At 30.0% G+C, this 27,297-nt stretch overlaps 2 protein-coding genes, 1 long non-coding RNA gene, 1 other non-coding gene and 1 pseudogene across 4 annotated transcripts; 2 read left to right on the top strand and 3 right to left on the bottom strand.

The window, feature by feature from the left end:
- Positions 1 to 2,480: 2,480 nt before the first annotated feature.
- LOC103839482 (MLP-like protein 328) lies at positions 2,481 to 3,558 on the bottom strand. The gene is made up of 2 exons (XM_009115984.3): positions 3,288 to 3,558; positions 2,481 to 3,063 (listed from the first exon to the last, which is right to left on the bottom strand). The coding sequence occupies exons 1-2, from the start codon at positions 3,472 to 3,474 to the stop codon at positions 2,795 to 2,797; spliced, it is 456 nt and encodes a 151-aa protein (XP_009114232.1). The 5' UTR covers positions 3,475 to 3,558; the 3' UTR covers positions 2,481 to 2,794.
- Positions 3,559 to 8,304: 4,746 nt separating this feature from the next.
- Positions 8,305 to 18,418, bottom strand: LOC117128174. Its single transcript, XR_004451373.1, has 2 exons — positions 10,045 to 18,418; positions 8,305 to 9,198 (listed from the first exon to the last, which is right to left on the bottom strand). It is a non-coding gene; the product is annotated as an uncharacterized LOC117128174 (long non-coding RNA).
- Positions 13,275 to 13,366, bottom strand: LOC117128756. The gene has a single exon (XR_004452146.1). It is a non-coding gene; the product is annotated as a small nucleolar RNA Z101 (small nucleolar RNA).
- Positions 18,419 to 22,220: 3,802 nt separating the features above from the next.
- Positions 22,221 to 23,690, top strand: LOC103839484 (annotated as a pseudogene).
- Positions 23,083 to 23,695, top strand: LOC103839483 (40S ribosomal protein S12-1). Its single transcript, XM_009115986.2, has 2 exons — positions 23,083 to 23,376; positions 23,458 to 23,695. The coding sequence occupies exons 1-2, from the start codon at positions 23,140 to 23,142 to the stop codon at positions 23,635 to 23,637; spliced, it is 417 nt and encodes a 138-aa protein (XP_009114234.2). The 5' UTR covers positions 23,083 to 23,139; the 3' UTR covers positions 23,638 to 23,695.
- Positions 23,696 to 27,297: the final 3,602 nt, after the last annotated feature.

Genomic DNA, 27,297 nt, shown 5'->3' with positions numbered 1-27,297 from the left:
CCCCATTTTTCATTTAAAATTTAGGACCCCATTTTTACTAAATATACATTGAGCTAAGTTTTTATGGAATGCACAATAACAAGTTTTATGAAATATTAGGGTTGATTGGTAAAAGCTGTAGCTTTACTTTTTTTGCTGTAGGATTATTGCTGTAGATTTTTTGCTGTAGCTGTAGATTTTATTGCTGTAGTTTTTTTTAAAGTATAATTGGTATAACTTAGCTATAGATTATATTATATGTACATGTATAATTTTTTATTAATAAATACATCATAAGATTTATATAATTTCTAATTCTAATTAATTAATAAAATGATAATTTAAAATTTTCTATAAAATAGACTAATTTAAAATTTTAATAAAAATAAATTTGACATAATACACAAATACATAACCATAAGAATAACAATAAGATATTAATTGTCAAATCAAATTTAAAAGCAGAAAAGAAAAGAAAAACAGATGAATGATACGAAGAACTAAGGTTTTAATGTTTACAAATTAATATTGGAATAAAGCTAATGTAAATATACTTTCAAAGCCCATAAAATTAGGCTGTAGATATATTGCTCTCTAGAGCTGTTGTACAGCCGTAAACTTAAAGCAGTGTTGTAGAAACAAAAAAGTTAACAAATTCTGAATGCTGTCAAATCGGTGCTGTAGTTATAATAATGCTGTGTGCAGCTTCTACAACATTAACCAATCACCACCATTTTTAGAAGTGATTACGTTCATGTATTTCTTTCACATAAGTATATGTTTCTTTATAACTTTTACAAAAATAATTTTTTAGATTTCAGTTATCGATTGTGTTGTATGCACTCTTATGATTTTCTACATTTTGTTCTTAACTCATTAATTTAAAATTAGTTCATATTTTCATAAAATAGTTATATGATTTATACGAGTTACAGTAGGATTAATAAATTTACAAAATATACTTAAAATTATGGAAGTTCGATATAAAAAAATATGAAATATGATAATTAGTACTTATAAGGGTTTTTAGTAATTAAATCCCTCAACTAAAGATGAATCGTAAAAAAAACCCTCAACTAAAAATCCTGTGAAATAAACCCTCAACTTTAGTTCCGTTAACATATGGTACCCTCCGTCTAAAAAACCGTGACAGAGGGTGACATATGTTAACGATTTATAAGTTGAGGGTTTATTTCACTGGATTTTTAGTTGAGGGTTTTTCTTACTATTCATCTTTAGTTGAGGGGTTGATATTTGGCAATAGTGATATAAACAAATTTGTGTGTTTATATCGTCATTGTCAAATATGAAATAATTTATAGTTTCTAAGTTATATTAAGTCTTAAGTAGTGTCGAGATAATTCATCCATGAAGTTAATCTTTCTATTTAGAATATGACGCACTTTTTCCTATTTTCATGATTTCTGTCATCCGGCTCATACTTCTCTCCCCCTCCAAAATAATGCATGATTATTTTTATTCTCATTGATTTCTGAATAACTACATTATATTTTTATTTTCTTGATCAATAATATATTTGAAACATAAAGTAATACAATAAATCAAGAACAATATAGGAAAATAGGAAAGTATGAGCCTGATGACGAAAATCATGAAAATAAGAAAAAGTACGTCATACTCCAAATAAAAAGATTGACTTCATGGATGAATTATCCTCAACACTACTTAAGACTTAATATAACTTAGAAATTTTCAATTATTTGATATTTGAAAATGACGATATACACAATTTTTTTTATATCACTATTGCCAAATATCAAATAATTTAATATTTTGAAGTTATAATAAGTTGTAAATCGTGTTGAAAATTATTAATTTAAGATGTATAAATTAATTTTTTAATATATTAATGTATTAAAAATATATATTAGTTTTAAAGGCTTACAAATCAATCTAAAATAATGTATAAATGGATAATAAATAACTTAAAAACCTTTTAATGACCTTTAGTGATAAAACCCCTCAACTATTTTCGAATCGTAAAAAAAACCCTCAACTAAGTTTTCAACATTATAAACCCTCAACTTATAAACCGTTAACATATGTCACCCTCTGTCACGGTTTTTTAGACGGAGGGTAACATATATTAACGGAACTAAAGTTGAAGGTTTATTTCACAGGATTTTTAGTTGAGGGTTTTTTTTACGATTCATCTTTAGTTGAGGGGTTTAATTACTAAAAACCCTACTTATAATAGTATTTTTAAACACCAAATCAGAAAGTAATTATAGAACATGTAATTTTTTTAAACGCTAATATTTTAACCTTTTTATAAGTATTTTTTATTTTAAGTTCTTGCCGTAGTCCCTTCAAATGGTAGGCAAGGCACTGGCATATGCAAAAAATTATTTGGGAAAATAATTTAATTTTGAGGATAAAAGTAGAACATGCATTAGGAACAACCATAAAAGCAAATTAGTCATATTCATAGACGAGAACGTCTTTTCCAATTGTGCCAACATCCATCCAAATTGGCTAGATAATAATAATATATACTATTTTCATTTATTTATATAGATTTTTGTAACATATATATCACACAAACTATACACTATAGCATTTTCTACAAGGAGACATGTGTAGATGGACATACACATGACATAACATGAAACCTTGCAGTTAATTACTCACCATAACTAAAAACATGAAAGCATATTACAAAACCAAGCAGTAATAGTAATTAACCAAACCATACAAGGGCTCCATTATTATATTGATTTCAACAAACGAAAGACACCCACACAACACACAGAGGAAGCCGGTGATGATGTTTTGAAAGATAAAGAGGTTTTATTTAAGCTTTGAGGACGTGGTTGTCCATATCAGCAACCATGCTCGTGACCAACTTCATGTAGTTAATGGGCTCAGGTGAGTCATCGGTTCGCTTCTCCCAGACCATAGTGATCTTGCAAACGATATCATCAGGCGATTTTTGAATGAACTGAATGGTGGTGTCATACAGCTTAAGAGTCTCCATCACGTGGCCTTCAAGACCTCTGACCGTGACCGCATTATTCTCATCGTCTATCTCTCTCCTCTCCTTAAACACTTCCGGTTTCCCATCTTCATAAACATTTATTTACATAATCATCATTCATTAAGTTAGCACTATATGATTCTACTCTTTTTCTTGGACAATTCTACTATAAATAAAATTTAATTGCCGGGTTCACAAAAGAGTGAATCAGTTTAGAGAGAGCTCATGAATTTATAAATATACGGTAAAGCCGCTTGATTATGTATATTACTGACTGAAAATTTGGTGCAACTATTTTGTGTATTGTTACCGCATGTGTAGTTCCAAATCTTGATGGATCCATGAGAGTCCCAATCGCCTTCGAGGACTGTGACACCTTGGATGTGATGGCCTATGGCGTCTGGAAAGCGGTGGTTCTCACTCTTCCACCTTTTGTAGTGTTTCTCTGCTGATCCTTTCAACGGAACCTCTGTTACATATGTTCCTGACGTCGCCATCTCTCTGTCTGTCTCTTCTAATTTGTGTTGTGACTTGTGAGTAAACTGTGTGTTTTTTGTTGCTTGATGAATATTTTCTCTTGGGGTCGCCTTCGTTTATATAGACTATGACTGGTAAGTTAATTTGCAGAATAAAAATAAAAGGAGAAAATGTATATGGATCCGCATAATATAAAATTCTTTTTAGTACTTAACGAGTGAAAATTAACGATGGAAAATAAAAAATGTGTCTAACTACCACAAAAACATATAAGAATAATTGTTTAATCCGAATAAAATAAAACATGTGTCGAAGCAACAACACAAACTTTTATTCCATTTTACTCCGAATTGGCTACCAATAAGAGCCACAGAGATTTTTACGATTAAAAGGAATAGTTTTTTTTTTGAATTTTTCATCAAACAATGTTTTCTTTATCATGATCTCTCATCTTGCATTACTATGGCGTCTTGCATTACTAATCATCCCCATTGCATAATATATTTTGCATAGTCTCTAGTCTATACATTACAAATGAAAAAGTTAGAAGAAGAGAAGCAAGTGTTTTCTTCTGAAAACTTCAGCAAAAAAGAAGTGTAAGATATTCTACATGCACCTGTTACTTTTTAATCGGCTTAGTTTATTTTATGATTTAAAATTTAAAATTTAATTATTAAATAAATTACATTAAAATTAATAATATTATATATCTCATATATACTTACCCATAGCCTATAGAGATGCTTTTACAATGATAAGCTTTAGGTATGGCAACATGCATTTATAATATAAAACTAGATTTTGATCCGCGTTTTTAAAGCGCATAATATTTTGTGATGCAAAATTTCATTAACAATGTTACTATTGTTTTGTTAATTTGTAAGAATTGTGTCTATTCAAAACATATTGCATTCAAATCAGCGGTTTTAAACTTGACTTGGACGATCCACAGTCGAGTCGGTAAACCAGTGATCTGATATGTAATCAAATTTGGATTTTAAGAAATATCAATTATTTGAAAACCCAATAAAACTTGCAAAAAATGCTAAAACCCTAGGTACATGTTGAATCGATGGGTGACTTATTTGTAGTCCAATTTGATTTTTATTTATATATTTTTATATTTAAAATTTAAGTTCAATTTTTTCATTAGATATTTAAATACTTATTAATTTTAATTTTATTGTATTTTTATTGTATGTGTAACTCCATCTTGTTACAAAATTTATTTGACTGATCTTTTTATATTTTATGTGAAATAAAACAATAAAGAAAATAGATTTTAAAACTTTACTATATTTTTTAAAATTTTTTTGTATATTTAATATATATATAATTTTATATATTAAAATTAATTAAACTATTGACCCATGGTATACCACGGTCTATCCAATAACTCAATGACCAAAAACAGTCCGGTTTAATGTCCAGGTCGGTTTAAAACATTTTTAATTTTTTTTTACCAAAATGATATATTATTTTGTATACTACACTTTGTATTGATTGAAACTCGAAAGCTAATATTATTTATCGGTTTCTTCTGATTTTAATGGTATAGTCCGCAATTAGGTATATTCCTAATCTACGTAAATTGGCTTTAAACATTCAACCTTTATGAAAGAAACGATTTTTTTTAATTTTTTTTTGCTTTTATATGGATTGAATTGATTTTTGTTTTGTTTTTATCATAAAAAGATTTAATGGCATGTGCATGAGAGGGTAAGTAAGCCTTTGTTCTGAATCGGACAAAATCATTAGAGGTTTGGTTATTATTTGGAACATGAATGAGACTCAAACAACAACTCAGCTTGGTTTGTTGTCAAATATATAACAATGTCTTACCTATGCATACACCAAACACCATATAAGTTAACGTGAAAATTAGGTTCTTTTTATTATTTGAAAATGAATCACAAGTAAACAATAACGAAACCCGCTCATGCATACACTATTATCCGGTAAGACTCTATGATAAATTTACCGCTCTTTAGAATTAACCTAATTAACCCACAAAATAGCCCAACCGGGTTTAAGAATATTAAACCAAATGATCTCTTTGTTGGTCATGTCCTAAGTGTTTCCTTAGGTATAAGCTCTTCTATATCATGAAGTGTGTTTCATGCAAGCTTTTTCTCACTATAAGATTGTTTAGTCTTATCTTTGTAAAGGTATCTGTTTTTACTTAAATTTGAAAGCCTTTAAAAAAAAAAAAAGACTGATCTTTTATTAAAGAAAACCAGTCTTCTATTTATTCTAAGTGAACCAACCCAACTATAAACCAAGATAAGTGTTTAATGAATCACCGACTTTGACAATTCTTCTTCGATAAGCAACAATTTATTTTCCCTGATTTACACCAGAAAAATATAATTGAAGATGTGTCCAAATGGCGCTTTTAAAACCAAGAATAAGTTACGTATTTCTAAAATGATATCGGATCAAGATCTAGGATTCAAAGTTTTTTTGATTATTGGTTGTTTGGGTAGTGTGAATTAACATTAAGGTAAGTTTCAGTAAAAGCTAATGTTGATACGAAATAAATAATCTTTTGAAGATCTATACTATTATTTACGAAATAAATTTTTGCAACAGAACTCTCATGTTAAAAATTAGAGCGGTTAATATTGTTTATATCCTTAATGAATAATTATATAAATTAGTCCAATAAAAATAAATTTCAAATCTATTTTACTAAAAGAAAAAATTAAATTAATAATAAATTGTTTATACCCTTAATAAATAAATTCTATAAATTAGTAGAAAATAAAAACAAATTTAAAATATATCGGATTAAATAAGTGATTAAAATTAATAATAAAAAAAAATTATCTAAACTATAAATAATTTAAAACGAAATTCTATTAATACTATTATATTATATATTATATTAGATAATTGACTATAAATAAATATAATAAAATTTTCAAAAATAAAAACATGTTTTAAAACGTAAGATAATTCTTAGATATATTCTGTTGTTATCTGAAAATAATATTTTATTATAAAATTTATAGTTAGATATAAAACAATTTATAGTTAAATGCTAATCAAATGAATAAATATATTTTCTAAAATATATCTGAATTTTTTTAAAATTTAACACAACAATAAGAAAATTTAGTTTTAAAATTTAAAATTTTATAGTTGAATATACATTAATAATATTTTGTTTATATGTTATTTTTGATAATTGAATATAAGTAAATATAATAAAATTCTCAAAAATAAAATATATTTTGAAAACATAAGATAATTCTTAAATATGTTGTGTTTTATCTGAAATAATATTTTTTATTATAAAATATAAAGTTTAATGTTTGATTTATCTTTTTAAAAACATTGTTAATAATTTATTATGTTGATTTTAATTTAATAGTTATAAACATATAAATATCTATAAGACCACTATGCCCGCATGTGCGGGCAGAACACCTAGTTTTTCTGTAATTTGTATGTTAAATAGTTGCTAAAAATATGGGAAAGTTGATCGAGATTTGTTAGTTTGGTCAATATTGATATTTATTAGATTTATTCTTACCATATTTAAGCTATAGAGTACAGTTAAAAAAAAACTATTAAAAAAAATAAACTTGTATAGAGTACAGTTAAAAAGATAAAATTGTATAGAGTACAGTTAAAAAAAAAAATTCTACCTAGGATCAAATTGGTTCTATATGTTGTGTTTCTGTTTTAATAGTATTGACTAGATTTTGATCCGGATTTTCAAAGCGCGGATTTATTTTTATTTTTTTTTCAATTGACAAATATTTAGTATATGTCATATTTTTATATATTTTTGTTTTATTTTATAAAAGACTTAAACTTTTTATCTTTATTTATCTTATTTCATTTTAAATGATTATTTATGTTTAAAAAATTAAACTTTATTTCTTTAATGAATTAAGTTGGTATAACTCTAATAAATTAGTTTTATTATGTGGTTAATACTTTAATTAAAAAATTATAAATTTTTAATAAAGATTTATACTTTTCAATGAAAAAAATTCAATTTTTTATGAATGCTTAAATTATATTAAGAAAAAAAAAATAATAATAATTAAGAATAGTTGAAAAAAAATTACTTGAACTTAGACTCAATAGCACAAAAGAAAAAAAATGTGAGAATTTGATCTGATTTCTTAATCGGCCCAAATGGCCCAAGAAAGATCTGATGTGGGTTGGATATAAAAAAATGACCCAATATAGATGTGTTATTAATATTACTTGATTGTCCTTAATAAAACATGCAATGTTAGTAAAAAAAAAAAGACAGACTAAGGTAAAAAAAACAATATGATCCTGCTTTAATAATATAGATGCATCTTCATCAATCAATATCTAGTCATTCATATCCATATTCGTCTCTAGAAAATATCAACGTAACAAATGTGGAGTGCTTAAAAATTCATCGTTAAACCATAAATTAGATTCAGGAAAAGAAAATATCATAATTTAATGAAGTAGGTAACAATCATTTATCTTTCTAGGAAAATATAAAATAAATAAATTCAATGAAAAACATGATTGAAAATGACTGTTTATCATTTTTTTTGCCACCAATCATTTAAAAAAGTCAAAGGACTAATGAGTTGTAGTTATCTTATTAAAATATAAAGATCATATAAAACAATATCCAGTCATTCATGTCCATATTCGTCCCAGAAAATACTAACATAACAAATGTGGACTGCCTAAAAATTCATCGTTAAACCATAAATTAGATTAAGAATAAGAAAATATCATAATTTAATGAAGCAGGTAACAATCATTTTGTCTTTCTAAGAAAATATAAAATAAATAAATTCGATGAAAAACCTGTTTGAAAATGACTGTTTATCATTTTTTTTGTCAACAATCATTTAAAAAAAGTCAAAGGACTACTGAGTTGAAGTTATCTTATTAAAATATAAATATTATATAAAACATAATGACATTTTTTTGATCTGTGACATTATAAATATTTGAATTTCAGATGTTTATTAAGGATAATAATGTAATATAAACTAATATAATAATGTAATATAAAGTAATATAATAATGTAATATAAACTTTCAATAATTTATACATAATATCTTTTAATATTGTAATTTTATAGCAAAATTTGTTGAGAATTTTTTTAAAGTAAATATATTTTTAAAAATAATTTATTGATTTCGTAATTATTGGAATAATTTGAAAAATACTCTATAAATAGTTTAAATTTTGAAAAATATACCTTCTTTTTTATGTTTTGAAAACTACACTTTGTTAAATGTGAAAAGACATTTTTATCCAGATTGGATATTTAAGTAATTAAAATATAAATTTGAAACTAATAATAATATTACTATAATAATTTATGTTTAAGATAAAGCTTTGTTTGAAATAAATATATAATTTTACTATTTAAAATTTTATATAGCAAGGATATTATAAAAGAAAATATTATGATTTATTTTTTATTTTTGGTACGAGTCATTTCTGACAAGTAAGTTCTACCTAAATGTGAGAGAAAACACATAAGAGATTTGGTATGGATGTCAATGTTGTGCAGCGTATGTGTTGTTAAATATTAAAAATGTCCATTAGATTTCTTTGGCTATATCTATTTTTTTTTTTTGAATATATTTGGCTATATCTATTCTTCACCGGAGCACTGAAGTGATGGCTACATTATGATGCTCTTTAGTAATGACGAGATGACAGAGTTTGTGAAGCCATGCAATTATGATTCTTCATCTTATCAAATCATTCGCTTCCCCAACTGATCAAAATGATTTAGATGGTGTTGAGTACGTAAGTACAAGGGTGAAAAATTAACAAACCTCTGAATGAGAGGAAGAATAAACTAGAAAACTAGAGAAAAAATGGTTTGCAAAATGGATCAGAAAAAAAGATCATGAGAAGAAGAAGAGATGATGTCTCACTTGTTTCTCTCTTTTTCCAAAAATTTTTTTTAAAGATATTGTGTAGATATTATTAAGATTTCTTTTTCAAAACGATCTTATTTTTGTTAAAACTGTTATTTAAATATTAAATAATTTATGATGATAAAAATTCATAATAATATTCATAATAATATTCAGTATGGATAATTTAATAAATTCATATATACAGAAGTGTATTTTTCAAAAAACTTAAATAATGGTATACTTTTCAAATTAAAAACTCATATAAGTGTATTTCTCCAAATTTTCCCTAATTATTAATATCATATTATTGTAAATTAATATAATGTAATTTTATTTACTAATGAAGTATAAACATTTATGTTGTTTAAAAATTTATAATCATAATTTACTATATCAAGCAAAATTATTAAATGAAACTAAATATGACAAAAGTAACTAAAATAATAGATTAAACTTATTTTATTTTCAGAAATATGCAAATGCATTCATTTAAACTAAAAATAATTTAACCATCATTTGGAATTAGAGCGAATTGAAATAATTAAACTATATAATATATTTATACAAAAAAATTGTTAAATTATTTTAAGTATTTACATTTATAAATTTTAGAACATCATTAGTGATAAATGGTGAGGTCTTGGGTTCGAGTAACGCCAAGCACACCAATAACCTAGAGAGAGTCAATGAGAGCTCACATGTGATGGGTTATGCAGAGCCAGCCTGGATCTGTAGGACGGGTTGTCACAATATCATCAGATGACTTCTGAATGAACTGATAAATTACATCATACACTTTAAGGTTTAAGCTGCTGATACACTAAAATTGGATTTTTGCTACTGTCAAGTTAACAGTGGTTGCTGAATACTTTAGATTCAATTCCAGAGGACCAGTTTACATTTTATCTTTATGTTTGAGCATGATGAATCACTTCATGCCGACCAGATTTAATATTGAGCTAAAACAATACGGTGGTTGTAAAACTGAGTAAAACATAACAAACAGGTAACACGATTGGGTTATGTTTTCAGATGATTAAGATGCTAGCCTAGGGTGGTTTGAGCGGATGTTAAATAGGCGTGAGCTAAACAATTATTCAAGTTCAATTAAAAGCAAATCTAAAACTCAGAACACTATGAGTAGATCAGCCCACTCTCATGGAGATTCACCTTTCATTGCTCAGCCTCAAAACCTAAGCTATCGCTTCGTCTGAGATCAGATGATGAACATAAAGATCAAGTTTGATTTGTTCATAAAACATCCTAACATCTATTTTTACTGGCTAGAGATGTGATGGTCATTTAAATTATGTCTAGCAACTTAATACACGGTTAATGTACATGTTAAACATGGGTTCATGCACTAAGTAATCAGTTTAATATGAGCCTTAAGAACAACAGTGAATGAAGACAATCGATTAATAACTTATTTATGTCTAGCTCACAAATCTAATACACTAATACCCTACACTAAGCAAGCCGGCTATTCAGTCATGAAACAAGAAAACACTGAGATATATACTGAATAAATCATGAATACGATTGCAGTAAATAAAAATAGGGTTCAGGGGGTTCTTCTCTAAATCGAGAGAGATGGAGTTTTCTTTTTACAAAGTAGCAAATCTCAAATCTCCAAAAGTTCTACAGTCTGGTTTTCATTCTTCCACCGCTTGTGGTGTTTCTCCGCCGATCCTTTCAGTGAAACCTCAGTAACATATGTTCCTGACGTTGCCATCTTTCTTTCTCTTCTTTGGGTAGTGATTGAAGTGTGTTGTTTGTCTCTTTTGTTGATAAATATTTTAACTTGTATGGTGCCTTCGTTTATATAGACTATAAAGGGTGGTAGAAAGATAGTGCTTGTCTTCCTCGGGAAGATAAAGGTAAGTAGACATTTTGTTTTCTTCATTAGACGAAAATGGTTTTCTTTACCACGATTTTCTTATCTTGACATGATTACAAATTGGATAAAAAAATTATTGACATGCATATTATTGTGCATGAAAAAGTAGAAGCGTAGTACTGTTAATCTGTATCGTCTCGTAGTTACGTGTACCAAGTTCTTATCATAAAATGATGAGTGTTACTCTGTTAGGTTTGACATGGAATGATAAGGTTTAGCAAATTGCATATATATTAATTTTAGTTACGAAAAACTGGAACGGTTTCAATTTAGATGCTCAGCCGAGCTAAAAGTTATAATTTATAATCCCCAAAAAGTGAAAAAACCTAGAAATAACCGAAGAAAAATAATTTAGTGAAGGAACAACTATTCAAATGTGAACCATTGGGTCGGGAGGTCCTTCAATTTTCTGCGATTCATAGGAGAATGGAGTCCCTAACACTACGATCAAATTTCATGTTAACACTATCAACGTCATCCAAAAGCCAATAAATGACGATTTAACCTTTCAAATTTGATAGGTATTTATATCATATGTTTCTTGAGCTCCGAACATACAATATCTGGTTTCAGTATAAAACGATAACTGAAACTACGCTTGGGCGTTCAATTTTCAATTCGTAATTTGGTTTTCGGTTTTTCAGTTCTACATATATAAAAAATGTTCATTATTTATGAAATTTGGTTCAGTTATGATTTGGTTATTTTGTTTTTTGGTTCGGGTAACCATATTATAAACCGGCTAATATCCGATAAATTTTTGGATTCTATTTTGGTTTCGTTCTGTTTTCGGATAATTTCAGATAATTTAGGTAATATATATATATTAAATTTTTAGTTTTTTTTGGATTACATATCGTGTAATTTAGATAAATTTCAATATATCCAAAATGTATTCAGACAACTCAAATCTTTGGATAATTTGAATAATTTTAAAACATTTAGGATAAACACATATTTGGTTAATCTGGTTTTTTGAGTAGTTCAGTTTGTAAGTAATATTTTTAAAATGTATGATAATTTTAAAACTAAATATGATTGATATTTTAAGTGTATAAACTATATTTTAGATATTCCGCTATCCATTTTGTTTTCAGTTTGGTTCAGATTTGGTTTTAATTTTTCAGTTCCATAAATATAGGAATCATTCGGTTATTTGTGAACGTCGGTTTGGATTCTGTTTTTGGTTCTTTATGTAGAAGAAAGAGCAAAAAAAGAGCTTTGATGACTAAATATTACTTTTCTTAACATTTCAGAGATGATTACATCATGCAAGGCCGTCTCAAACAATTTTAAGGCCCTGTTCGAAAAAATATTAACTATATATCTATCTATATATATAAAAAAATGTTTGTCTCCCTCCTGTTGCGCCACGTCACTAAGTCGCTTAATATAGTGTTGACACATGTCCATCTAACTAAATGTTGCGTTTTAATTATGGTTCTTTGTTATTTTTTTTGGGCCTTCGTTTTGTTTGTTACTTTTTTGGACTTTGTTTTGTGGGCTTAATAATTTACACGAGTAGCTGCGTTTTTTTTTGCTAAAATTCAAGATTAAAGTTTGTAATCTTCATTTTTGTTTAACGTGTCAAGTGATTTGTAATAGATAGACCCAAAGTTGCAAAACCAATTAAGATTCACTAAACCACTGAACAATACGTCTATCGGTTCTGGTCAGCCGCCAAAACCCAATTTACAAAATATTACAGAACACGATTTACAAAAATATTAATCTGTTTATGAGAAACCTGTTATTGGCCAGACTAAATATTCAGAAGACCATAATTTGAACAAATAAAATTAACCGTATTAATAAAAAGGAATTAAGGGCGAGGGAGATCGACATTAATCTAAACAATCAAACATAAAACAGAAAGATATTCTGTATAAAAATTGAAATACGGGTATCAGATAATCATAAAGATAGTATCAATAAGATTCAAACGCAAATTATCCCAGAAATATAGTTTCAAATCATATGCCCAGCCAAAAGAAAGAACTTAAAAAGCACAAAAGTTGAAAACTTGATTCTGAGTATCTGTTCTCCAAGGTGAATAAATATCAAACATAAAATCAGTCGTAAAATACCATTTGTTTTATGAGATTCATCATGTACTCAGATCATATAAACCCACAAATCTTTTTAAAATAAAAACTGGAAAATGACTTTTTACGAGATTCATTATGTAGTCAGTACATAAACCCACAGATCTTTTTAAAATAAAGACTGGAAAAAGACTTAATTTTCATTATAAGTCCATCAGCATCTCAAGAGTTATCACAATAACATCTCAATATGTCTCACGGGATTGAGAGACTTGTGGACATTCTATGTTCACCTCGACTACATAAAAGAGAGCTTAGATATAAAGCCAGAAGGAAAAAAAATGGAAAAGCTCAGAACTTCTTAGAGGTTGACCGTCAGCGATAAAGAACAAAGCTCATCTCTGTCACGCAATTTTTTTAAAAAAAAATCTTATACCAGTATCGAAGAAGATGATAAGAACTATAAACAATGAGACATCACACTTTATGATTGACACGTTATATATTAGTCGAGACAGGATTAGGAGAAACCCTGATTTTATTGGGCTTTGTCATTTACTATGTATTAATGGGCTTCTCTAAAAACTGAGACGCTGTAGCTAATGGATCTTTGAGTTTAGGAAAACGGAGGAGTCAGATCTTTTGAGTTGAGGTAATGTTTCTCAAATTTACAGATTGAAGGCTCGGTTGATATGATTTAGAGAAATCGTTGGGTTGTGGTTTTCTTAAAAAATATTTGTTCTTTGATTTTAGGGAAATTAGGTGATAAAACCAAATAAAAACCCATTATTCATTATATAACCAAAATCACACCTTTTTTCTCTTCTCTCTTCCTATCTCTCTCCAATCTCTTTCTACAAAACTAATTTTACTTTTTTTTTTGTGGTTATATCACAAATAAGCCCTTGATTTTATTTGGTTTGTAATGTGTTCTCATGAACTGGTTTGAAGACGAACATTATATTTGTCTTTCTATAGTAACTCTATAATAGAGATGAGATATGCTCCAATGTATTCTTCTAAAATAGTAATCTCTAAATATAGAGTAAAAATAGAGAAATGTTATTTTTTCCTCTATAAATAGAGATCTCTATTACAGAGGAAGAAATAGAGGTGGATTGGAGCAATTTCACCTCTAAATCTATACTATTAAAGCAAAATAATTCTTATGATTATGCCCCTGACTTTTTTAAGAAATTACAAAACATACCATTGTTTTTTTTTAAATACCTTTAATGATTTACATAAATTTAAAGCCCATTCGATAGGCCCAAATTGAACCATTGTTAACCCATTAGGCCCATTCTGTTTAAAATATATTTAGTGAAAATCATTGAAAATATTGTTTTATTTTTTATACAGGGATTATACATTTAAGAGATAAACAAATATATTAATCCATTATGCCAATTTGTGTAAAATATCTATACTTAAAATTATAAAAAGCCTGTTTTATTTTTAAAGTTGAGATTATACATTTAAGAACTAAACAAATTAATATATGTGATATATTTAAGAATTAAACAAACAACGGATTTGAAGTCCAATATGTGTAAACACAATTTTACTAATAACAAATAAATTACAATACAATTTATAAAAATAAAACCATATTAGATAATAAACTATTCAAATACATACTTCTACTAATTAGAATTACAATTTATAAAAATAAAACCATATTAGAAAATAGACTATTGAAACACATCCTCATCTAATTAGAAATAATATTAAAATTGAAAAATGACATTTTAATAGGTAAAATACCCGCCATTTGAAATGGCGGGTCAGTATTTAGTGCTATTATAAAGGTAGAAATAGCAATGTGTTGGAGATGCTCTAAAGACGGATTCCCGAGAAATGAGAACTCAATGATTCTAAAAACATAACTAAGCTTCAAATGAGTTGTAAATTTAAAAATTTGTTTATATGAAAAAGTAATAATAAGATAAAAGTATTTAAAGCATTAAAATGTTTAATTAAATTAAATTTCACATTGCTTACCTTCTGTTAATTCGAATACGGAAAATATAACAAATAGTGAGTTTTAATCAGTTCAAATTTTTTGAGCAACACATTGAATAAAAAAATAAAAAAATCTGAATTGGCATATTAATTATATTTTAGTAGTCAATTCTAATGTAATATATAACTATTAAAATCTAAATTATAATTGTATTTGATTTCTCATAATCTTATATCTAATTGTTAAATAAACGGTAGAGAAACTCTCATTTGATCAAAAACAGAATATAAAAGGCCTATACTCCTTCTTTGGCTACAGAGGAAAAATAAGAGACTAAAACTCAACTTTTTACTCCATAAGATCTAATCATATCCTTAACATATGTGGTTTAACAAGGTTTCTCTATTGTGTTCTCTTTTGATCGATTTTGTTTGATTTAACTTAGCTCGAAGTTTAAATTTAGAAAAATGTTATGAGTATTATAACACTATAAAATTTTGTAACTTTGAATCAACAACAATACTAAATATGCTCACATGTCCTTTTTAGTTATATAATTGAAATTTGATGTAGATAACACTGATTGCTTAACATAATCATACTCACAACCAAATGAACATAAAGAAAAATTAACAGAAAAATTATATCATCGATAAAAACCAATACATCACATCCCGCCCGTAGGGCGGGCCGATCCTAGTTTATAATGATATAATGAAATAGTCTTAAAATTTAATAGCTTACCTATATATATATGAAGTTTCTCTTTAAATTATAAACTATAATATATCTAAATTTTTAAAATTTTAAACCAAATATATGTATTTATTTTTAAAAATATCTTAATATTTTTTAGTTATAGAATCGGACCCTATTCGACCGCTCCAGTAGCACATGCTATTAAACGGTCGTGACATCATGATTATATATTGACAAAAGGAACAATCTAGAAATAAGATAAGGACAGCTCATAGCTAGCCTACAGCTGGAAAGGTTTACTCTCCTTCACTCGAGGATAAGAGAGCATCAAATTAGTTAGAGAGCTGGACTGTCCTTGCCGTACACTTCTGAGACTTTGGCTGTATGCGTTGATCATCAGACCGTTGGTGACTATGTTTTTTGGGCTTCATTGTAGAGAGGTCTTCGGCTTGATTTGATGACGTGAGGGCCACTTCTACATTCATACTTACACTTTATGTCCGCGCCTAACTGAAACTGTCACCAAATCATATATTACGACCTGCCTAAAATTTTATAATCAAAACAATAGTTAACTGATGTCATTCACAACACGCTTTCGTGACTTTCTTGTGCGAGTATTGCCAGATTTGGCGCGAGATCATCCCATGCGACCCTCATCGAGTACCACTAGCTAGGTTAACTAGTACCTATATTTGATTATATTCAGCCTCAAACTTTTCTCTTGTTCCAACCACACGTTCAGCATTTCTTTTCAGCAAGTTTATAATCATATACCAATTCTATGTATATATCTGTCAGGTTAATAGAAATTGACTTGTAAATCGTTATTCACATTCTCCTAGTTTTTATCAGACAATACCAAGATAAGTATGGTCACATATAGTTTCAAATACACGAAGTTAAGGACCCCATATATGTAACACAAAAATTATATGTAACACAAAAAATTCACTTAAAATTATACTAGGTTTTTTCCCGTAATTTTGCGGATAACTACGAAATATATATTATGTACATTGTTATAATTTTTTAATAATAATTAAAATTTTAAAATTTTAATTATTATTCAAAAATTATCACATTGTAAACATAATATATATTTCTTCATATAATATAATTATCCGAAAAATTGCGGACAAACACCTAGTATATATTTATATGGACCAACTTATTTTTTAAAAGATTTTAAAAATCTTCATAATAATAATAATGATACGTGGCTACAAAAACATGTTATAATGCTCCATGATTAATATACATGAGATTTTTTGAAGATCGTTGAATTACCAAAAAAAAAATGATAATCAAAGCAATACTTGCTAAACTAACGCCATTAACAAAAATACAAAATAGATGCCCTCCAAGCTGATACGAACAAACTCTTCAAAGCGGAAGCAGCTTAAGAAGATCCATGCGCTTGTACGCTTAACGTCCGGTTTCTCTGTCAAGAACAGCTTCTTAACGCAGCTGTCAGAGAATCTTATACTTGTAGGCGACATGTGTCATGTGTTACGCTCGCCCGGTTCGACGAAATGCACAAGCCGCGGGCTTCCCTTTGAAAGTATCCTACTTTATAAAAAATGCCTGATCTTGATGTCCATCCTGATGAACTTACTAATCGGTTTGTGAAGGCGATCTCTTTGCTAGGGCTTTTGGCCTTTGACTGTAGGTATGCAGTGAATGGAGAAAACGATTGTCTTGGCCTTATTTAATGTGATGCAGAACGAGGGGCTAAGACCAAATTACTTCTGAATGAAGGAAAAGTGTATTTCAAGCTCATGATCGAATTATAAGAATATTGAGCCGAGACAAGATGCATGTATATGGTTGATCTATTAGGACGCTCTGGTCTTCTAAAGGAGGCCTATGAGTTTATAAAAAGACATGCCGTTGGAACCAGATGTGGTATATGGGGAGTCTTATTGGGTGCTTGTGCGGTTCATTGTGATGTGAAATTGGGCCAGAGAGTAGCAAACTTTCTCTGTCAAGAACAGCTTCTGACATTGGTGCATACCAATTACTAGTGTCTAATTTGTATGCAGCTTCTTGTAAATGGAATTGTGTTGACAAAGTACTAAATGACGAAGCTGGGCACTAAAATAAAAAGGTTACTCTAGTACCGTTGAATTCGACGGCAAAATTCATTTTTACAATAGAGGAGACAAATCACATTTCCAATCATATGTTTCAGTTTTAGCTTTTGGGGAATTTTTATGTTTACCACATTGTTCTTACTACTGCCAATAAAAAGACATTTTCAAAAATATTTTATTCATTAAAAAACAAAAGACTCTTATATTTATGTTCTCTATATATATAATAAATAATTTTTTTAATAAAAAATATAATATTTTTTATGTTTTCGAATTATACTTTTTCAAATTCGAACTTTTTATAAATTATTTTTTTTTGAATTTTTTTCGAATTTTTTTTTATTATTTTCAAAAGAAAATTTTGAATTTTTTTAAATTTTTTTTAGAATTTTTAAAGTTTATTTATATATTTATTAGAATCATAAACTCCATATTTTAAAAACCATACTCAATAACCCACTCATCAACTCTAAACCCTAAGTCCAGATTAGTTAACTCTAAGGTTATAAATGTATTTTTTCTCAGAGGATAAAAGTGGTTAAATTAAATATAAAAATTGATATTATGAATATAATATTTTTGGTAATTTTCACTTAAAATTGATGTTCTGGTGTAGGCCTGGGATTCTGAACCGAATCGATCGGTCTGATCCGAACCGAACTGAAAACATCGGATATCGGCTATGATTCAGAAATAAGAGAGAAACCGATCGGTATAGGTTTTCAAATATATCGGTTTTCACCTCGGTTTGGTTCGGTTCGTGATAACCGAACGGATAACCAAAATTTTAACCTAACTATATATACCTAACCTAAGTCATCCTTAACCTAAGTGCCGACAAACCTAAAGTCGTAAACGGTTTACCCTAATCGCCTCTCTTAATCTCTCTTTCTCAAACAAGATCTCCTATCAATCCTTGTCTGATTCGCAGATCAGACCAACTTCTCTTCTTCCTTTCATCATTTGGAGCACAAGGTAGAAGGTTAGTTTTCGTATATATCTTCTCTTCTTTCTAAGTTTATGTGTAAATCGATTTTAGGGTTTGTGACTTTGTTAGATAATCGAATTGGGGTTTTAATTGTTAGGGTTTGTGTGTGTCGCTTAATGAGTCAGTTATAGTTTATCAACTTATCAGCTTGGGTTAAGAACGATTTATGTTGATTTGAACAGAGTTGGTGTTTAGCGAATGGGTTGTTTGAAATAGCGTATGATTTTGTGTTCATTTTGTCTGTCATGTTTGGTTTGGTTTGTTTTGTATATATATTTGTCTGATCTTAAGTGTTTATTTTCTGATTGTATTTGTAGATGTCAGCTTCTGAAGATAATGGTGACTTCCTCGCATAAGACGTTGAAGCATATATAGATCAAGGTGGGGGAAAGAAAAGATCTGCTTCTGAGAGATCAAGCACTGATATGCCTTTTGTTGCAAAGAAAAAGCAAGCTCACAGAGCAGAAGTTTGGTAACATTTCATTCGAAGAGAAGATGATCTGAGCATCAGCAACTGCCGTTATTGTGCCCAAACGATTGGATGTGACTCGAAGAAGAGTGGGATGAGTGCTATGAAGAATCACATTGCTTGATGTAAGATGCACCATTTCTACAAAGAATCTTGAAAATAGCAGGTGCTAGGTGGAGATAGTAGTGGTGTATTGACATCCATTAAGTATGATGCTGCTTTGTTTAGTAGATCAGTGAATGAGATGATAATGATGAATTAGGAGCCATTTTCTTTTGTCGAATCTGAAGGGTTTAGGAGGTTCTGTCACAACGTCTTGCCTATGTACACAGTTCACTGCAGGAGAACAGCAACATAAGACATATTTGGAATGTTTCTAAGGGAGAAAGCTAACTTAAAGCAGTTGTTTAGTTCTGAGAAGCAGATAACGTCTCTTACCACCGATATTTGGGTTGCTCCTACAACATCCTACATCTACATGGTCGTAACAACTTATTGGATTGATAGAAACTGGAATATGCAAAAGAGAATCATCAGCTTCAAGCCTATCACAGATCATAAAGGTGACATTATTTCTGAGCATTTGAGTCTATATCTCTCTGATTGGGGAATAGAGAAGGTCTTTATGGTTACAGTAGACAATGCTAAGGCGAATGACAAGGTCCTACTGCTGTTTACAGAAACATGTAGGGAGACATGACCAAATGCATTAGTTAAGGATGGTGCATTGTTGCATATGCGTTGCTGTGTCCATATTCTCAACTTGATAGTTAGGGATGGTTTATCTGAGGTCAAAGATAGTGTAATGGCTATTAGAAATGCTGTGAAGTATGTTACATCATCGGGTACAAGATTGTAGTCGTTTCAGTTAAGGGTATTGACAGGAAAGGTTAGTAGAGGGAGCTTGTCTTTGGACGCATAACTCACTGGAACTCCACATATCTCATGTTGTCTGATGTTTTGAAGTTTAAGGTTGTTTTTGAGAAGCTCAAAGCCGAAGACATGTTGTATAATGATTATTTTCTGGAAGTAGAGGAGGATGGACATAAGCGAGTTGGACCTCCTACTACGGAAGGGTGGGAAGAGATGCATAGGTTAGTGAAGTTTCTGAAAATCTTCTTTGACAGCACTTTAGCGTTCTCAACATCGAAGACAATCATGTCCACCATTTGTTACAATGAGATTGTGATTATCGAGAGGAACTTGATTGCATTGAGAAATAGCAAAGATGGGATGATACAGATTCAAGCAAAGGAGATGAGGAACAAATTTGAGAAATATTGGGATGGACTTCTCAATATGAACCCACTGGTCATCATTGCAAGTGTGTTCGATCCAAGGAATAAGATGCAGTTTGCTTTTATATGTTTTGATAAGTTGTATGGGAATGATAGTCTGGAGAGTGGTCATCTCAGAACATCAATCAGGGCACTAATGAAATCGTTGTATGAGGAGTATGTGAGCAAGCTTAGCTCTTCATCTCAAGGTGATAGTCTCAGCAACGTTATTGATAATGGGAGAGGTGAAGTTGGAACCATGTTTGATATCTCTGATGACGGTGACAAGGACTTTGAGAGGAGATATTATTTGTATTGAGAGATGGTTTCTAAGGCAGCAAATGAAGAAGGCAGCTTTTTTATTGAAAATGTTTGATTTTGATTTTTTCGGAATAAAATCAAAAACCGGAAATAACTGATATCCAAACCGAATTGAACCGAATTCAAATTTGGTTTTCCTTGGAATTTGTTCCATAAAAACCGGTTAACCAAAAACTGAAAAATCGGTTTGGTTCGATTTACGGAAAACCGAAATCGCAGGCCTATTCTGGTGTATTATGAGAGATCTGATGAGAAATGGATCTACAAAACATGCAAATGGTGACAAATTCTAAAGCTTTGCTTCATCCTCTGTAGATGTTAGATGCACGAAACGTAGACTACTAAATAAGATAGAGACTAGCTACGTCACTTTGCACATCATACTCATTATTGCTTATATGATATTATTTGATCATTAATTATGTAACCTTTTTTCGCTGTTTTTTTTTGCCAATTAATGGGTTTTGTATCTTTCTTGAGAAATGTCAATAGTTTTTTACAGGTTTTGTATTGTGCATCTCTGGTAAAGTAAAAGTTGGTAAAATTGAACTACCTTCATAATTTTGCAGGAATTAAAGGGTGTCAAAGTTATAAAAACTGGAATTCAATATAATATGTCAGTCATTAGATGCTATTTTGACAGAGATCAGGAACTGAGGTTTTGCGTCTGTTAATGGTTTTTTCTGAGAGTTGAAAAGCATGGACATGAGAAAAAAAAAGCTTAAATGAAAGAGAGACGGTGACAAAACAGAGAACAGAGGTCGTCAAGACATTGAAACAAATATTGTTTGGTTTTCAATTTAGCAAAACTAAGATAAATCCTCCATTAAAAGTAGTAAAAACACTTTGTACATTACATATTTCTTTTTCTTTTTTTTTAGTAGTAAAAAATATTTTGTGAATTACATGTTACGCGTAAAATCTTTCTCTCTCTCCTCTCAGAAAACATAAAAGCATCTTTATAGTGGTCTCCACCGCATGTATCTTAGCTTTATTTTGATTAAAAAAATACAAAAGACGGAAGGCACGTGTCTTAACCTGGTTCCTGAAGTATCTTATGGGACACTTGTCGAAACATGAGTGGGTGGAGGAGAGGTTTGGTCTTTCAACCTTCTCGGCTTCTCTCTCTCGAATCATGCTCCTCCGCTGAACATTTCTCTTCTACGGGTTTGCAAATTCAAGCTAAATAACCAAAGACCAAGACAAAGTTTTGATCTGTCTGAAAGGAACATCTCAGGTTTTCATTTTTCGTTTTCAGATTAGGATCAACACATTTGATAGATCCAATTTATTGTGATTTTCTTTCTTCCCTGATCTCTATTTATTATAATTTGAAAGATTTGGTTTGATTCGGTTGTGTAAATTTAGATAAAGTTTTAATTTTTATGTGCATGTGAAGCATGGACAAGCTGAAGATATCTGAATGGGGAGAGAAGCTGAAGACAGGAGGAGCTCAGATGAGCAGAATAGTAAGTGACAAAGTCAAAGACATTCTCCAAGCTCCCACCTTGGAATCCAAAATGGTTGACGAAGCCACTCTTGAAGAGTCCAACTGGGGAATCAACATGAGGATTGCGCTCAGATCACCAACAACGAGTTTAACGCCACCGAGATCGTTAGAGCCATCAAGAGGAAGATCTCTGGTAAGAGCCCCGTGAGCCAAAGGCTGAGCCTTGAGCTTCTTGAGGCTTGTGCTATGAACTGTGAGAAGATTTTCTCTGAAGTTGTTTCCGAGAGGGTTCATGATGAGATGGCTTTGTTGGTCAAGAACGGTGAAGGTGATTCGGAGAATAGAAGGCAAGCTTTTCATCTTGTTAGAGCTTGGGGACAGTCTCAAGAACTCGGGTTATCTAGTGATGAAGATGAGAAATGATCAAAGTCTCTATGTTTTGTCTCTTCAGAACGTTTTGGGAAGATTTAGTGTTTTGTATTCGTTGATAGATTTGGTTCTTATCCAATGTGATTCAGTGATGAAGCTGCTCCTGCTGTTGTTGTTCCCCTCGTTGTTGAGCCCTCTGCGATTCCAGAGGACATGGATCTGTTAACTGCATTGGAGCTGACACTAAGGAAGGCTCGTGCTCACGGTGGTGTGGTTCGTGGTCTCCATGAATGCGCTAAGCTTATTGAGAAGCGGTCTGCTCAGCTCTGTGTCTTGGCTGAAGACTGCAACCAGCCTGATTACGTCAAGCTTGTTAAAGCTCTTTGTGCTGATCACAACATCAACTTGCTTACGGTTCCGAATGCTAAAACCCTCGGTGAATGGGCTGGTGTGAGTTTTTGTCTTTTTCTTTTACTTGATGATGTGTTTTTTTGGTCTGGTTTTGTAATAATGTTGAATTTGGTTTTGTAGCTTTGCAAGATTGATTCAGAAGTTAATGCGAGCAAGGTTGTTGGATGCTTGTGCCTTGTAGTCACGGGAAAGAGTCTTCTTCTTTTTTTTAGCGTCTCTCGATGTGATTGGCATGTTTTTGGTGATTTATTTGTTATGTTGTTGCCGTTGAATACAAGTTTTAAACATCTCTCGATGTGATTGCCGTTGAATACAAGTTTCGACTGATACAATCATACAAGTCTTATTTTGTATTTGACTTCTTAAAAACCTTTAAATAAGAAATTTGCAATAATCCACACAAATATATCTCTATCTCTTAACTAGGTCTCTTAAACTCATTTTTCCAACTAAAAATTATTAAAAAAAATTAAGAACCCTTAAATGAGTATTTGGAATAAAGATGCTCTAAATTAGATATATTTTTTTTCCCAGAGGACAAAGGCTATTAATACTGGACTGTACACTACACCATCTCCAAGCAAAATGGCAGAATTTAAAATTTTAATATTTAAGTAGAGAGAACAATTAATGCATTGGAGGGGAGATAAGAATAGGAGTATAACAAGGGATAGGAAAAAAAGTTAAGCTTAAAGATCCGAGTTAGGTAGTACACTTTTTTTTTTGAAACACTTTTTTTTTTCCTTTGAAACACTCTGAGTAGTAGTACACTTATGAGAAGGTTCTCCCAGGAATCAAAGGGGTCAAGATTGTTTGATAAGACACAAGATAAAGAAAACTTTAATCCTTCTCCTCCTACTACTTCATTCTTCATTCTCATTATCCAAAGAAGCTCAGACAAACTTTTTTGTTACTTAGACTTCACTCAAAACAAAGAAAAGAGTTTTGTCTTTTGGGATTATCCTCTACTACTACTCAAAGTTATCACTTTTTCCTCAAAAAAACTATTATTATAGTTAGTCAAAACCTGTTTTTTCTCATCTGTTACTTGAATCCTAACCTGCTCTACACTACCAAATACCCACAAAAAGGGAGGGAACATTCCTTCAGAAGAAAACACATAGAGAACGATACTCAAATACTCTGTTTTCACTCCCTCATGGGCTTCTTAAAAAACCCATAAAAACATTTTCTTTTTTCACTTGAATCAATCCCTTATGGAAGACTCTGTAGGCAAAGAGCATGCCAAAAGAAGAAGAAGGAGACGAGCAGCCACCTTCACCATGTTCTTGTGGGGAATCTTGATCTTTGCTCAGTTTGATTTGTCTTCATCAGCTCTTTCTCCTGATCAGTATTATCACCAACCCTACCCTTCACCAAGGAAGCTTGGTCCTCTCCACAGAACAGCCTCGTTTCAGTCCCCCAGAGCCTCTGTGTCATTCGCAGGTCCACGTCAAGAAGAAGAAGACAGAGATGTTGTTTATAAAGACGACAAGAGATTTGTTCACACAGGTCCAAATCCTCTACATAACTGAAAAAGGTATTAGTAAGACGTGTCTGGTTTCTCTTCACATCATGCAATCTCTACTTCGAAATCATTGTTGGTCACTACGAGATATAGATCATTATTATTAGCCTTCTATACTGTTAGACTAAGAGTTAATGACCTTGTTTCTGTTTGTTGCATCGACCATCGAAATCCAAGAATTATTTAAAACAAATTTTGTATTTATTTAGTTAAATCAATATGTTTAGAAGTTGCATATTCTAAGAAAGAAAACAATGGGTTGAAGATTCGACTTCATGGGGGTTTCTTCGAAGATCATGTTCTTTTGCAGAAAAGAAGGTTGTCTTTTTGTGATAAGTGATTAACTAATGCTGTATTTGTTTTTTCCAAAACTTGATGTTGAATAGGTCCAAAGATTCCAAACTAGTAAACTATATAAAATTGATGTAATTGTATTTCAAATGTCTAATTATATACTATATGAACATAGAAGCTGTTGACTGCTCCTTATAGCTCCAGAAAAAGGGAGAACTTAAGACTTGGAATTTAGTGAAACTCATGCATAATAACTTTTTAATTATAAGATATGAGCCCATTGTTTTGGATCTTTTTCATTTTCCCTTTATTAATAAAAATGATGATATGGTAGGCTTAGGTTGAAAAGATAACTACATATTCTTAGGTGGTGCATTATGTATTAGATATGTGTGTGTATAAAATACAGTCATTATTAGATACTTAGATAGTCTTCAAGCAGCAATGGATCATGGATGTATATTCAGTCTAGCCGATGATTCAATGTATACAACGTAGAGACCTTAATAACATAATAGTCGATAAAGAAAAAATGCATATACAGGACATCAATACTTTGGAATTTGTATACAAATCTGACTAGCTCAACCCGATTTATAGACATGATTCCTTCAGTCCCGTTAACAAAGCGTTGTTACGAATGTGGAAAAAATTCTGTAAATTTCCGTATGTTAAATCTAAATGAACAAAATTTATACAAACATTCATTTTGAAAAAAATATTGGATTTGTTAAGTTTTCCAATCAATTTTATTTTTACTTAGTTTGATTTATGGAAATAAAACATTTCAAATTGGCTAAATATATAGTATATGATTGGAAATCAGTCCATATCGTAGTGATGTTTCACTTTCATTAACACGAATGTAAAAGAATTTGAACTTGCAAACTTAATGAGTGTTGTGACGTGAGAAAAGATATTATTCAGTACTACTCTTTCTATTTCATATTAAATGTTATTTTAAAATTTCAATATTATTTATTTTCAGTTTAAATTAATTATAATTGCATTGATTTTATAAATAATTTTATTTATCATAAATATTATTGATCAAACATATGTAATTAATAAAAACTTAATTACATTTTATTTATTTTTAATATATGTGAAAAATGTCAAAGTAACATTTATTTCTTTAAAACAGAGAGGGAATATTTTTTAGGGGTTTTTGCCAAAACTAACCCACAACTTGATTTTAATCCCAAATCTATACCCAAACTTGAATCAAATGCAAAACTAACCTAAAAGCCTAGTGAAATTACAGCTCAGCCCCTTGTGACCAAACAAAAAAACAGAAGCCATTTTTACGAATATAGCCCCAGTAAATCGTCTGAGTCGTCTGAGATGTTTGAAGTCGTCTGGACGACTGAAGTGTAAGTCGTCTGGTACCAGTTTATTTTAAAAATAATTTATAAATCTTGTAAAAAAATATTTTGATGCGTAAAAAATAAAAATCAAGTAATTATAAATAGTTTTAACTGATATAAATTAAGATATGATAAAATTGATTTGTTTTGAAGATAGATGAGTGGAAGTAGTGAATCATGAAATACTTTAGTTTAGGAGTTTGGCAAACATATGTTGTAGTATTGTATGTATTGTTAGGGTTAGATTTTGGAAAACTAAAATGTTTTTTTCAAAAATTAGTTTTCACCTATATGTGTTTATTTCTGTGTATAGTAAACATTTTTCAAGTTTGATTTGGTTTTATGAAGTGCTTAATTAGATAATTAAGTTTAGGGGTTATGTTTAGGGTTTGGACGACTTATATTTCAGTCGTCTGTTGAATAATTTACCCGGACGACGTATATTTCAGTCGTCTAGACGACTTACTGGAAAGTCTTCTATTTTAGTTTCCCGCTAAAAAATATTTAATTTCCCGCTAAAAATATTAAACTCTTCTGGACGACTTACATGTAAGTCGTCTGTTTTAATTTCTTCACCAGACGACTGAAATGTAAGTCGTCCAGGAAGTCGTCTGAGTCAAAAATATTTAATATAATTGGATTTTTTGTCTCCCTATATAAAGAAAAATTTACACATTCTCTCTCCTCCTCTCAAATGGCTGCAACAAAAATGTAATGTTCATCATTCTAAAACTCTCCAACCTCTCTCTAATCTCTTTGACTTGAAAACAC

Source organism: Brassica rapa, chromosome A09 (assembly GCF_000309985.2).
Source record: "Brassica rapa cultivar Chiifu-401-42 chromosome A09, CAAS_Brap_v3.01, whole genome shotgun sequence".
NCBI classification, from domain to species: domain Eukaryota; kingdom Viridiplantae; phylum Streptophyta; class Magnoliopsida; order Brassicales; family Brassicaceae; genus Brassica; species Brassica rapa.
This window is presented reverse-complemented; position numbering and strand designations above follow the sequence as displayed.